A 15786-nucleotide genomic window follows, 5' to 3' on the forward strand; every position below is an offset into this window, starting at 1 on the left:
TCCTGCTAAAAAATGGCACTGCCAGAGAGGAAGACCATTGCCATGAAAGGGTGTACCTGGTCAGCAATGATGTTTGGGTAGGTGGTAGACAGAGTGCCCAGCACATGGATGACTGGACCAGGGTATCCCAGCAGAACATCGCCCAAAGCATGACACCGCCGCCACTGGCTTGTTTTTGTCCCACGGTGCATCCAGGCGCCATCACTTCCCCATGTAAACCACGCACACATATACCCAGCCGTCCACATGATGCAACATGAAACGTGATTCATTGGACCAGACGACCTTCTTCCAATCACTGAAGGTCCAGTTTCGATGCTCGCATGCCCATTGTAGGTGCTGTTGCCGGTGAAACTTGGTTAGCATGGGCACTCAAAGTGGCCTGTAGCTACACAGCCCCATTATCAGCAGGGTTCGATGTACTATGTGTTGTGACACATTATTCACATCACCAGCATTCCAATTACCGGCTAGTTGTGGCACAGTCGCCCTTCTGTTGCCATGTAACATCTGGGAAAGCCTTTTCTCACCTCGAGCATCAATGATGCAGTGATCATCCAATACCTCACTGGCGGTTTGTGGGTTCCCCCTTCTCGGACCACTTTCGGTAGGTACTAAACACGGCTGACCATGAGCACCCCACCCGCCATGCTGTTTCCAATATGCTCTGACCCAGTTGTCTGGCCATTATAATTTGGCCTTTTTTGCCAAACTTGCAAGTCAGCTGCCTTTCCCCATTTGAAGAAACAAGAGTAACACTGATTAATGGAGCTCAGTATCAGGTGTTTTTTATAACGTGTCCTGACCCGCCCGTGTATCGTAGTTCACCTGCAGTTGCTTCGATTTACATAATGGCTTGCTGGTCATAATGTTTTGGCTCATCGGTGTATACTGCCTGTAAATTGCATGTGTTCTGTGGTTGATTTTCTTTTGGTGGAGAAAAAACCATACTACCATTGCTTGAGACCGACTAACTCAGCCACATTGTGAAAAAGGCCCATAAAAATTCCTCCTTCACATCATTGATGTGACTCGAACTCAGGTCTTTTGCACCTGGTGCGAGGAGGGCGGAAATGATACCATCTGTGCTACTCACATGGGCTGATTAATGGTTGTGTGGAAAATTTTTAGATCATAACTTTCAGAAGCCTACAATAATATGCAATATTCCTAACTGAATTTTTTTTTTTCAGTGGTCATTAATGCCAAAAGCACAGTAAAAACAAAATATATTTGCAAATTACAATACTTGTTTGTAAAAAATTAAACCACTAATTACATTAATAGTTATAATGCAAACTGTGTATGTTTCTAACTTTTTTTTTCTCTTTATAATCATTGGAAAAATAACAAATTCATAATTTTTATAGCCACTAAAAAAAATTTTTTTTTTTCGTATCATCTCATCTTTTCAGAAATTTTACCAGTCAATTTCTCAAAAAACACCCTCCCAAAAGGTTGTACAATACAATACAATGGTCTACAATAACACTCAAATACAATGGTCTACAATAACACTCAAATAACATTCTTGGAGTGATTACTTTGCACTAATAGCGCACACAGCACTAAAAATGAATTTTTTTTTTTCAACTGATCAATAACACTAAGTTTTTGCATTGAGCAATATATCTGTACCGTGCATAAACCTAGTAGAGATGAGAATGAAAATCAACTAATTTTCTCCTCGGAAATAATGGGGTTTAGTTATATACTGCTGAGCAAAAACTATCTACACTTAAGTGCGAGCAGCCATTTGTTGATTGTGGTATTTTCAAATAATGGAAGAATTTTCATGTGACAACACCAAACATTTTTTTTTTTTTTAATTTCATAAATTCAATTTAGGATAGCTGAAACTGCATGTGTATTGCAATTTCAAAAAAAAAAAAAAAGAAAAAAAAGTGGTATAAAAGTATTTTACAACAGATCAACCTTTTTCTGTTGTGAAAACATTATAAGGGGAACCGTCGAGGCAAGATTTAATATTCATACTGGGTCTTGCAATTTCCTAGATGCTCAGTAATTAACGAAAATTTCTTAATAGTTTTTTTGAACAAAAATTGGTAGGCAGACAAAATGAGCCTAAAAGAGTTAAAACAATGGGAATTATTTTCTAGGTCCTTCATTTATTATACTGTATTTTGATATATTAAAAATAATATAAAAAAGAACACTTAAATCTGTTATGTTCTGTTTTATTGTTGTTGGGTTTCAGGAGCATCGGCGACTAAGGACATGTTGCTCTGTGTATATTATCTATAAATTGTGTGTTCTGAGGTTGATTTTCTGTTTGCTAGACGAAAAAACCAAGTTTCCAGGGGGAACCATGCTACCCTTGCCTGAGACTGACTAAACTCAGCCAAGCTGTGAAAAAAGGCCCATAAAAATTCCTCCCATCATTGATGGGATTCAAACTCTGGTCTTTTTCCACTTACAGCTCTAAAACGGTGTACAGGGTACAGCTCTAAAACGGTGTTCGCAGGCCGGCCGCTAGTTAGTACACCGGACTGAACCAATTGGTAACTCTCTAGGAAGCTTCCGGATCAGCTAGTGTATAATCTTGCTACCTCTACTCTGCCAGATCATTGTCGAGGCCACGTTATGTCAAGGATCTGAGTATATTCTTACCACATGTACGCCATATCCAAAAATTTCATTACTTCATACAGCATGTCCCACCTACTTTTTCTTACTATTGAATACACCATGAATTGTCAAACCAATAGAGCAAGCTTATCTGCAAAAAGATCAAAACCTCCCAAGGACTTCCTAATTCATTTCACAAATATACGTGGTCTCAATTCTAATCTCAACGATGTCCATTTCCACTTGCAGTCTGCCAAACCCCATGTACTTTTTCTGACAGAATCTCAGTTATCGGTTGATTCATCTACTGCTCATCTCAGATGCCCAATTTATTCGCTGTATGATTCCTTTCGCCTCAAAGGTGGTACTTGTGCATATGTCCGTTCTGATATTCCCTGTCAGAGACTTGGTAATTGATCTTCTCTGGTCTTCTCTTTGATCTCTCTTTGATCTTCTCTGGCTTAAAATCTCTCTACCTCATTGTGTCAAATTCATCTGTTGTCTCTACCGTTCTCCCAACTCCACTAATCACTTGGAGCTCTTTGACTTCCTCTCTTTGCAACTTGACTTTCTCCAGTCCAACTTTCCTAACAGTGAAGTAATTTTCCTTGGTGATTTTAATGTTCACAACTCCAGCTGGCTTCCGTTTTCTAGTCACACCTACCCAGCAGGTTGAGATGCTGAGGCTTTTGCAATTACTAATGACCTAGCACAGATTGTTCATTTACCTACAAGAATACCGGACAATCCTAATCATACAGCCAATACGCTTGATCTTTTTCTCACAAACAACCCTTCTAAGTAAACGGTCGAAGTGAGAGGTCCTTTAGGCACTTCAGATCACAACTTGGTGATTGTCTCTTCTCCAATGGAACCTTTATCTCATGGCTATTCCCAACCACGTGTTGTTTGGCATTACAAGAATGCAAAATGGGATGACCTGCGAGACTTCTTTTCTTCTTTTCCTTGGTCGGATTACTGTTTCAAAACTTCTGATGTCAACGTTTGCTCAGATCGTGTCAGTGAAATTATTCTTGCAGGAATGGAATCCCTTATCCTACACTCCACTTTAAAATCTCGTCCTTTATCTAAAACTTGGTTTTCCAATAAATGTGCTAAGGCTGTTGAAGACAAGAACGTTGCATATCGTAATTGGCTTGTTTCTAATTCTTCAGTTTCATTTTCTGCCTACACCAAAGCTCGCAACAGTTGTAAAGCAGTTATTAATCAGTCTAAACTAGAGTTTGAACAGGCTAAGAGTAGAAAACTTGCTTCTTGCCCTAATGGTAGCCGAGCATTCTGGTCTCTTGCCAAAGCTATTGGCCGCAACTTTTGCCCATCTTTGCTCCCACCTCTGTCCAAACCATATGGTTCTGTTGCCACTTCAGCCAAGGATAAAGCTGACCTGCTAGCATCCCATTTTTCTTCCAGCTCATGTATTAATGATCTTGGTAAAACACCTCCCACCATTCCCAACATGCTACATTCAATGCCTCCTGTGGTCTTCCATCAAAAGGATATCAGAAGGATTTTGATGAATCTTGATGCTAAGAAAGCTCCAGGTCCTGATGGTATTTCTCCATTTCTCAAAACCTGTGCTGCTGAACTTACTCCTATTCTTTGCCGCCTTTTTTTCACTTTCTTATTCCAAAGGTGTTTTTCCTTCTGCTTGGAAATTTGCTCATATCCAGCCAGATCCTAAAAAGGGTGACAAATCCCTCCCATCCAATTATCGTCCCATTGCAATTACTTCTACTTTTTCTAAAGTAATGGAGAAATCAATTAACCGCCAACTCTTAAACTACCTAGAAACCTTCCGTCTGATCAACGATCACCAGTACGGATTCCATCAGTGTCGATCCACTGGAGATATTCTGGCTTATGTTACCCATTTATGGACTAATTCAATGGAAAGGTTCGGTGAAACACAAGTAGTTGCTCTTGACATCTCAAAGGCTTTTGATCGTGTTTGGCATAAAGGTCTTCTAAACAAGCTTCCATCTTATGGTTTGCCAACTGTTTTTAGTAATTGGTTATCCAGTTTTCTCTCTGATCGCTCACTGAAGGTGATGGTAGATGGCTCTCTGTCTTCTAACTTCTCCACTAATGCCGGTGTCCCCCAAGGTTCAGTTCTTTCCCCACTCTTTTCCTCTTGTATATCAATGACCTTCTTCCATTGACTGGAAATCATATCCATAGTTTTGCCGATGATAGCACATTGCATTCAACTTTCCATTTTGAGAAACCTTGTCCTGCTCAATCAGCTTCAACTTCTTGAAAATCTGCTACCAATTCCTTAAATGCCAATCTTCAGGTAATTCTCCAGTGGGGCAAAGACAACTTAGTTGATTTCAACCCTTGTAAAACTCAGTCTTGTCTTATATCTCGCAAAAAGGATTCTTCTGCTCCTATGCTTATCTTTAGTGACACTCCGATTTCTAGGCAAAATGGTATATCTCTTTTGGGGATTACCCTGACTTCTAATCCCTCTTGGCACAAGCACATTACAAATATTGCTTCCTCTGCATCTAAAAAACTTGGTTTTCTCTTTCGCTCTCGGTGTTACTTTTCTTCCAAACAGCTGCTCACTCTGTATAAATCGCAAATTTGCCCTGCCATGGAATATTGTTCCCACATCTGGAGTGGTGCCCCCAAAACCTCTCTCAGGCTTCTTGATTCCATTTAGAAGAGGGCAGTTAGGTTAATTAATGATTCATCTCTAACAGAGTCTCTCCACTCGCTTTCTCATAGACGCACTGTTTCTGCTGCATGCCTCTTCTACAGATACTTCCATGGGCACTGTTCTTCTGAATTGGCTTCTATAATTCCTGCTCTCTCTTTCAAAACAGTCCGAACACGTGCCGCCACCAGCCAACATCCATTTACTGTCGAACTTCAAACCCACGGAACCAACTTTTCATCTTCCTCATTTATTCATTCAACTGCCGTTTTCTGGAACAACCTTCCTTCATACATATTTCCTGAAAATCACAATCTACAGAAGTTCAAGTCCAATGTCAACAAATATCTTTTTTAGTCTTCTTAACCTCAAACCCAAGCACAGTACTAAGTACTATAGGTTCTAATACCTCTCGTGTTTGGGGTTCACATAAAAAAAAAAAAAAAAAAAAACCTTCCACCTGGTGTGGGGAGGATGCCAATCCCACCAACTGTGCTACCCACAAGGGCTGTTCTGTGCAAATCTCTAGTTTTTAAAATACCATTATTCAAATATGAAAATATGTAGGCAGAAAATTGTGTACAAGAATACAACTTTTTTTTTTCCATTTTCATTCTCAATCTGTATTCATCCCTTACAAATTTTAGTCACAGCAAAATTAAGGCCTATACTTCTTTACTGATCTAATTACTTTAAAAAAATCTTTATATCATCTCTATAACTGTAGTAAAGATTCGTGATGAACTGAATTTATTCTAGCTAGCTGCATTTGTTAATTTAATCATGCCATGCAATGCTGCAAATCAATTGTAACATTGCATGTAGAAAAGCTTTTGGTAAAACATACCACATTGCTAGCAGTAAAAAAATGTTGCTATCAATCACAGCTGAGACCATTATAATATAATAAAATCAACAGCATAAATAATCTATATATTATATAAATGCTTAAAAATAAATAGAAAATCTTTATCAAGTATAATCTTAGACAATTCCTGTAATTTAAATCTACCTGTTCCAATAACTCCAGTACTGATCTTTCATATAACTTTTATGACTATCTTCATCTCCAAATGATGCTTTACTTTCAATCCAATTAATAATATGTCCATCAACAGCTGAAAGCAAAGCACATTTCAGAATTAAAATTCTATTATTGAAAGAAAATATTCCAAAGTTATTCTCAGATTCAATATCAGCTTCATTTCATTAATGACAAGTATATTTCAACAAATTTATACATTCAGAAATAATCGACACAAGTACCTTACATTGCTATTGGTTTTTTCTTACTGAAATCCAAATATAAACTTGTTGATGTTGGGGAAAAAAACTTTTCATTTAACATGACTGCATATGAGCATTTTTCATTTTTTTTTATCCTGCTTAATAACTTTATATGCAGTGAAATTCTGAAATATCATTATTATTGTAACAGCAGTATATATATTTTTAAATTATCCTAATTGGTCACATGTTGATTTTTGCATATTATCCTTCATATAATGTGGCTATGTATGAATACGGTTCAATAATTTTTTTCCATCAGTATTCTATATATACGGTAAATGTACTATTATTATTATACAGTGCAACCTTAATATAACATGCTTCATATGGTTTCTGATATTCCACAGTTATATTCATGTTCTCAAAAACAAATTATGAAAAAAAAAAGTAGTGTTCAAAGAACTAGCAATTTCATATTGGAAACTGGAAAATGTGAGTATCGTATATACTTGTGTCTACTGTACATCCTACTACCGTATTTCCAAGAGGGGAAATTAGCTAAAAGTTGCCTGTATAACGGCTAAACTAGACAAAAATATACAAGAACTGACAAGTGATTTATGGAGAAATCATGTGATTTCACTTCAGCACTATGACAGGCCAGACAGCTTGGTTTTGATTTAGTTTTCTCAAAACAGAGTAAATTCTATCAGAAATAAATACAAGGCAAAATTAGCAAATCAGTAGGACTGAAGTAATGGCCACCAAAAGAAAAAATTATACATTTGAATAAAAGTTATTTCAAAGATTATTAAGAGAGTTCAGAGTGGAAAACAAAATGCAGAATATTTTGCAAGTGCGGAATTTCAGAAAGAAATGATCCGTGGTTGGATGAAAGAGGAAGAAAAACTGTTCTGTCGCAGACTCTATAGAAGATGAAGTAGGCTTCCAAAGAAAGAAAACTAGACTTTGTGAAAATGACGATGCTTATACAAGTGATTTCTACAGAAGTGTACTGAAGGAGTACCAATAAATGGGGTAATTTCTTCAATTTCATAAGCTACTTGGTGGAGATAATGACACATTTAAAGCTTCTGAAGGATGGCTTTGGAGATGAAAGGTATGTCATGGGATATTCCAGGCTAGTCTTTTAGGTGAATCTGTATTTGGTGACATTACAGCAATATAAGCATTTCCTGAATTTCTGTGTAGTATGATTTAAGATGGTGAATTTAGAGATGAGCAGTTGTACAACCATGATGAAACAGTGCTGTACTATAAACTTCTCCCTGACAAGTCATTGGATATTAAAAAGGCACCCAACAAAGTCGGCATGAAAACTAACAAAGGGAGAATTACTGTGTTACTGTTCACAAATCACAAGCTAAAGCCATTGTGCATTGGTAAAAGTCAAAGTCCCCATAGCACATCACCATGAAATTGCTACCTGTGATTTATAAAAATAGATCTAATGTTTGGATGATGATGATGAGTGATATTTTTTGCTTTGTGGTTTGAAAGTGGGTTTGTACCTTTGGTGAGATGCCACTTACTTTCCAAACAACTGAAAAGGCTCTGTTACTGAAAAGGTTGATGTCCTGAAATCAAAAGATGGCAAGATCAGAGTTGTGTTTCTGCCAAGGAACACAACTGCACTAATTTAGCCCATGGATCAGGGCATTATTCAAGCCTTCAAAGCCTACTATTATGGTCAGCTGCCTGCTGGTGTTGTGAACTCAGAAATTCAAGTTCTAGAATTTCTGAAAACGTTAACACTGAAAGACGTTGCATACAATATTGGATTAGTGTGGGAGAAAGTAAGTTCAATGACAACAATTGAAAACTGCTGGAGAAAAGATATTGAAAAAGATGAAATCATTAATAACCTTGGATTAGCAGCATTTTCAGAATAAGAAGCAAAGGCTACTTGTAATGTACTTGGTGGTAGCCTTGGAGCAAATGACCTGCCTGCTTGGATTGAGGTAGATGCAGATGCTCCAGTTGCACATTATCTGAGTGAGAAAGAAATTACAGCCCCTGTGAACAATGGGAAGACAACTGACAAACAGAAGACCAGTAATGTAGGGAGTGACTCTGAAGATAATATGGATGACTCGTATCAGGAAAAAATATCAGAAATTAACAAAGTGCTTGAAAACGTTGAGGTGTTTGTGTGGTCAGAACATCAGGGTGATAGTGAACATCTTCATTTATTGCATATTACAACTATTAAGAATTATGTATCGAACACTGTCATCGGTTCTGAAAACGTAAATTCCATGACTATTTCTGAACGGATGTGTAAAATGTAAGTCCATAACAGCATTGTGTATTAATAGAATGTACAGTGAATAATATAATCTTTAATACTTTGTCTTTTAGTCTGTATACTTATAAAACATTAGTAAATAAAGAAAATTAATAAGTAAAGTGTATTTATGTTAAAAAAACTGGGGAAAACAATAGTAAAAAATTTTTTTGCTATAACATGATTTGCATATAATGCCTGTATTAAAGTTATATCAAGGTTGCACTGTATATAATAACAACAATGAATTAACATTGAAGTTAGACATAAAAAATTCCTGAAATAATACTCGCTTCTCTACACGTTCCATTTTTATTAGCTTATAATGCAGCCACATATGGAAATTTCACATAGCTATTTTATTTATTGTTATCTTGGTCATTTCTGGTAATTAAAGTGCTCCATTTTTAAAAAAAAACTTTTAATGCATCAAAGAACAATTTTTGTTTAAAATCTAGTCAACTTTTCTCTGTACACTGTTAAAATAAAATCTCATATAAAGACAATTGATTATTAAAATTAAATAATTTTAATAATCAATTTTCAACATAACTGGTCATTTTTTTGTAATCACTGCAATCCAGTTTTATAAAATAATAACATTGTAACAAATGTAAATTTTATTTCTCATTTTAATTTTTTCCACTGAACTGGTCATTTTTGCTAATTGCTGAATTCAAATTTTAGAAAATTATAACCAGGCTGTGAGCAAATTTTTCATCAAATTTTTTTTTCCATCAAAGCATCTCTAAGTACACTGTTGTTATTTGGTTTTTAGGAGCATTAGCAACTAAGGCCATATTGCTCCGAGGATATGCGGTGGCCATTCCCTGCCCTTTCCGCATCCTCCGTATTTGGTGGTCATGGGCTTGAACCCCGGTCTAATCAAGAAGCGTGTGTTACGCACTACTGCTCCTGCCCACCTGGCTATGGAGGCGCCCTAAGTACACTATAAAAACAATTAGCTATTTTTGTTTTAAATCTAAAAAATTTTTAAATTGTATAACTTAAAAAAAAAAAAAAAAAGAGAACAATTCATATTTTTGTATTAACACAATTCTATGTGACCACTAACCCTGTTATGCTTAGCCCATTTCAGTAGGTTACTAGGGTATTTGAAATACCTTGTGTGCTATTTGAGCCTTTGCTTTTTTAAAGGATACTGCTCCTCAAATTATTTTCCTGCCACCTAACTGTGCTCCATAGTGTCTGTGAATGGCGTGAAAGTTGATTTTTCACTGGATGCTTCATATTTTGGTGTGAAAAATTTCAAACAAGCAATTATTCAAATTTTAACACCTGACTGTTCCGAACTAAAGTCAAATCTAATACCATTTCCTCCATACACAATAAAAGAGGTGTAAGTGCTGTCTTTAATGAAATAAATTCCATCACTTCAAACACAATAAACCAAAAAAACCAAAAAGTATAAAACCAAACATTTAGTATCACTGACGACAATTAAACAGTTATAAAATTCATAACACAAAAATAATTTTATAATAATAATAATAATAATAAAATAAAACTAAAGATGCATAGGAAATTTAAAATTCATTTGTAAAGCCATTATATTCACCTTTTAAAATTAAAAAAAAAACAAAAAAAAACTACATGAAATACTGCTGAAATTGAATACTGAAAAGTTTTCAGATACTGCTGCTCAAAGAGCACCAGATGAAATGTGAGAATCACAGGCTTAAAGCCTGACTTTATTGAAAAGAAAAGGGCAGGTCATGTGATTACTGTATTTGTTTACATTTGCCATTTTGAAAGTGAATTCTGTACTGATATCATGGATTATACTGTTTTACATTTATTTTAAATTAAAAACCCCTCCTTACGGCTCCTAAAGTTAATAAACTTCATACAGAGAAGAAAAGAACAACAACATTAAAGCTTAGTGACAAACTTGATATAATCAAAACTATTACATTAGGGTCACCCGGAAAGTTAATTCAAACACCCATGAGTATTGTGTTTGTAAATTGCATTTGTTCTCTGGTTGATTTTCCTGTTTTGCTGGACAAAAAAAATCCCCATTTTCTGGAAAACTTTGCTATCTATGCCTGAGACCCACTAACTCAGCCATGGAGTGAAAAAAGCCCATAAAAGTTACTCACTTTTCTGACAGAATTCGAACTCAGGCCTTTCCCCACCTGTGTGGGGAGGACGGTGACAATACCACTGTGCAAACTAAACTTGATATAATAAAGAAAATAGAACGGGGCATAAGCAGGAGTGAATTAATGGCAGAATATAACATTGGATCGTCAACATGTTTATGTTTTTTGTGTGCAGTTAATAAAATTGCATTCTCAATCTCTTTATTAAGCCTCATTATTTCTGCATTAAATATATTAAAAATAAAACTTTCTAGATAACAGAAAAATTGAGATAACGGTACCTTCAAAGTGCTGTTATTCTGAAAGTCTACTGTATACCACTAGTAGTGCAGTCAGTGCTGTAGAATTTATCGTTATTGAGATACTGTGGTCCTTGTATGAATTGTCTAGACTCACTTGTGGTGATTAACCTCTTTGGTTGTCATAAAAACAATGCAGCCATGGTAAATTTTTTCTTGATAACTAACTTCACTTTGGTGTTACATATACGACCCAAACATACCTTTCCATCTGCATTTTGTTAAATTATAAAAATGCAGGTAGTTTCAATTCGAAGCTTATACAAACCATGCTTAATCTCTCACATATATTTGTGAGAGATTAGCTATGGATGATGAATGATAAAATCATGATTTTTCTTACAAATGAAAGCATGAGTTGCCATAACTAGGAGCATCAATCATAAGTCCAGTGAATGGAATGAAATTTGGGTTACAGACAAAAGTTAAGAACCATCACCCAGACACTACTAACACACACACACACACACACACACACACACACACACACACACACACACACACACACACACACACACACACACACACACACACACCCCTACTGTCTGATGCCATTTTCCTACTGGCATTCTGGGGGAGGGAAGACGTTTTTTGTCTCTTTCTCTCCCTGCCACACCTCTTTTCGGGGGGCATGGGCCTGCCTCACTGACCATCTGGGGTCGTCTTCTATCGTCCCCATACTTCTGTCTTTCTCCACCAGCCTTCAGTCTCCGCCCCCTACTCTGCCTAACACTCCAGTTTATGCCCACACAACTGTCAAAATCTAAATCACACTTTCAGCCTTTTCTATTCCCAGTGCTTAACCCCCCCTCCCTTTTTTATAGGCCCTAGCCACTGAAATCTCAGGAAACTAGGTGAATTTATATTTACTCTGGGGGCCTGCCAGAGTAAATATAAATCTATTGGGTACCTGGCCTGCCTGCATGGGGCAAAGTGTGGAAACAGTCCCAATAGGGGCCTACAGCTAAATGGCCAGAAGAACCTCTGGCCTTGACAGAGTACTGTCTCACACTCACAATGAAAACTATGCGGAGATATGGGAAATCCATGGTGCTGTGAGACCTAAACATACTTTACACTTTACTTCCCACACCCCATGTATGCAATTTCTATGAGTATCATACAGTATGTGATTACTGGTGATCCATTCATATGTATAACTTTGCAACTTTGCAACATCCTGAACAGCTTACTAGGCATGCTGTTTCAACAGAGAGAGAGAGAGAGAGAGAGAGTTTGTTTGTTATTTGGTTTTTAGGAGCATTAGCAACTAAGGCCATATTGCTCCGCGATATGCGGTGGTCATTCCCTGACCTTTCCGCATTCTCCGTATTTGGTGGGGACGGGATCGAACCCCGGTCTAATCAAGAAGCGTGTGCTACGCACTGCTGCTCCTTCCCACCTGGCTACGGAGGTGCCAAGAGAGAGAGAGAGAGAGAGAGAGAGAGAGAGAGAGAGATCCTCCTGGCATTATAAACATTTCTATTTTATACTCTAATGTATACTGCAACAGGTTTGGCAGATTGGCAGTTAAATTTATTGCTTTCAATAGAAAAAAAAAAGTCTCAAAGCTAATTAGCCCGGATGTGGTGGTATCTGCAACCAACAAGATCAGCTGATGATAGCATATATTAAACTAGCCACACTCAATATTATGACATTGTCCAGAAAAATTGAGGAGTGTGTGGACATCTGAAAGGACAGAAAAATAAGCATACTTGGATTGAGTGAATCAAAATGGAAAGGAAATGGGTAAAGAGAGTTAAAAGGAGGCTATTATCTATATTGGTCTGAGGGTGATGTAGCGAGGAAGGGTGTAGCCATCATTATAGACCACAGGATTAAGGAAAGGCTACTGGAGTTGAATAATATCAGCGACAGACTCATGTCAATTAAACTGTAAATGAACAACAGCGAAAACATTGAAATAGTACAATGTTACGCACCAAAATCGGTTGCAAAAAATGGAGAAACTGGATTTTGAGGACAAGCTCGAAGAGAACATCACAGGTGGAGATATAGTTATCATGGGTGACCTGAACACAAAAGTCGGAGTGGAGAGACACGGACTAGAATACGTTATGGGTCTACACGGGGACCTAAGAATGATGATGGTGACATGCTGTTGAATTTCTGTTTATGGAACAGCATGGTCATAGGAAACACCTGGTTCAAGAAGAGAAAGAGTCACAAAGTGACAAGATACGGTTGGGAGGGTCAACAGGAATCCCTCCTTGACTATATACTCATGGATAAAAAGTGACACAGAAGACTAGTGGACATCAAGGTCATTCCTAGTGTCTCCTTGGGTAGTGATCACAGATTAGTTTTTGGAGTTTTAAGATTCCCTAAATTGAAGAGGATCAAAATAACAAGAGAGAGAAAACTAAGGGTGTGGAAATTGAAAAAAGGAAAAAGGGGCGATGTTCAGAAGAGTTCAGGAAGGTTGTACCTAAGACAGGGGTGAACAGCGTGGAATCAGAATGGAAAGCATTCAAAGATTGTATAGTAGGACTGACAGAGCATTTGTGGAAGGACAAGCAACTGAAGGAGATGGAAAGAAACCCCATGATGGAATGATAGGATGAGAGAGGCTGTGAAAATTAAGAATAATGCATTCAGGACCTACTTTCAGAACAGAAATGATGAGAATAAAGAGAGATATGAAACCGTGAAGAGAGAGGCTAAGAGGATAGTTAACGAAGAGAGAAGACTGTGGTTGGAAGAATGGAGTGAAACTCTACAACAAGATATAGACGGTAATAAAAATATGCTGTATGGTATTGTTGTTGTTATGTTGTTGTTATTTGGTTTTTAGGAGCATTAGCAACTAAGGCCATATTGCTCCGGGGATATGCGATGGTCATTTCCTGACCTTTCCGCATCCTCCGTGTTTGGTAGTCACGGGCTCGAACCCCGGTCTAATCAAGCAGCAGTGCGTAGCACATATTCCTTCTTTATTCCTCACCATACCATACCATACAGGGCGTCTCCTATGGAGACGCCCTGTATGGTATGGTATGGTATGGTATGGGCGGTATGGTATGGTATATTCCTCACCATACCATACAATACAGGGCGTCTTCTATGGAGACGCCCTGTATTGTATGGTATGGTGAGGAATGAAGAAGAGATTGTGAACAAAGCAAATACTTGATGGATGAGAATGAGAATCTAATAACCACGGATGAAGAGATAAGAGAAACATGGAAGAAGTATTTTGAAAAAAATCTGTTGAACGTGCAGGACAGCCTGCAAAAAGGAACAAAGGCAGGTTGATCACAGAAGAGACGGAGAGAGAGCAGACAGACTTGACGTGGAATGATGTAGTGCAGGCATGGAAATACATCAAGACAGGTAAGTCTGGATGAGATAAATGGAGAGATGCTGAGGGTAACAGGCGAGGCAGGGATAGCATGGACATACAGACTGGTCTGTAAGATCTGGGATGAGAGACAGCTGCCAAAGAACTGGAAAGAAGGTTTGATCATCCCGTTGTTCAAGAAGGGGAACAGGGAAAAAGTGTTCCAATTATAGAGGCATCACACGTGAGTAAGCTGTATGAGAGAGTGTTAGAGCGGAAGATAAGAGGAACGATTGAAAATAGGATGGCCGAGGAACAGTATGGCTTTAGGCCTGGCAGATCGAGGGTGGATCTAATTTTTTGCATCAGACAACTGATGGAAAAGTGTTATGAACACAATAAAGAATTATGGATGGCATTTTTGGATATAAAGAAAGCATTTGATGCTGTAAAGAGGGAGAAAGTGTGGGGGATTTTGAGAAACTTGGGGATAGAGGAACATCTTGTGGAGAGAACTGAGAATATGTGCACCAATATGGTAAGCAAAGTAAGAACATTGATGAGGTTGATGGAGAGCTTCAAAATAACATCACGTTTGAGGCAAGGAGGCATTCTGTCACCACTACTATTCATAGCTGTCATGAATGATGTGTGATGTAGAGTGGCAGAACAACTTGGACAGGACCAGATGAAAGTCATGCTCTTTGCAGATGACCTCTGCATATGGGGAGAGAGCAAGGAACAAGTGCAACGTCAGGTTGATATATGGGCTAGTATGGCCAATGAATTTAGACTAGTTTTCAGTCAGGAGAAGAGTGAACTAATGGTTCTAAAGAGAAATGGCGAGCTTGACGGATACATTACAATGGAAGGGAAAGAGCTAAAAATGGTTAACAACTTCAGGTATCTAGGATGCCCCATTACAAAGACTGGAGTGATAGACAAAGAAATAAATAGAAGGATACAAATGGGCAGAAATTTCTATAGGCAGACAAGAGATCTGATCTGGAACAGGAACATACCACTGAAGTGTAAGAAGGCTATATATCAGGCCTATTATGTACCAATTCTGATGTATGCACCTGAAACTTGGACTATGAGGAAAAAGGATGAAAGCAGAATTCAGGGGGCAGAAATGAGATTTGTGAGGAGCATAGCCAGAAAGACAAGATGCGACAAAATCAGGAATGATGTGATTAGGGAGAGAATTCAGGTTGAAAAATTCCAGAATTGGATTGAAAGGTTCCCAT

The 15786-nt window shown here is 37.7% G+C and overlaps 1 protein-coding gene across 1 annotated transcript in view; it reads right to left on the reverse strand.

Moving 5' to 3' along the window:
- The window catches only part of LOC150085015 (CDAN1-interacting nuclease 1-like), a 113931-nt gene that overhangs the window by 699 nt on the left and 97446 nt on the right, over positions 1-15786 (reverse strand). Inside the window, exon 10 of the mRNA XM_090376436.1 lies at positions 6282-6387. Within this exon, the coding sequence (XP_090232562.1) occupies positions 6282-6387 (106 nt within the window). The remainder of the gene's footprint in view (positions 1-6281; positions 6388-15786) is intronic.

This window comes from Mastigoproctus giganteus, chromosome 6, assembly GCF_048544385.1.
Source record: "Mastigoproctus giganteus isolate SK-2022 chromosome 6, ASM4854438v1, whole genome shotgun sequence".
NCBI classification, from domain to species: domain Eukaryota; kingdom Metazoa; phylum Arthropoda; class Arachnida; order Uropygi; family Thelyphonidae; genus Mastigoproctus; species Mastigoproctus giganteus.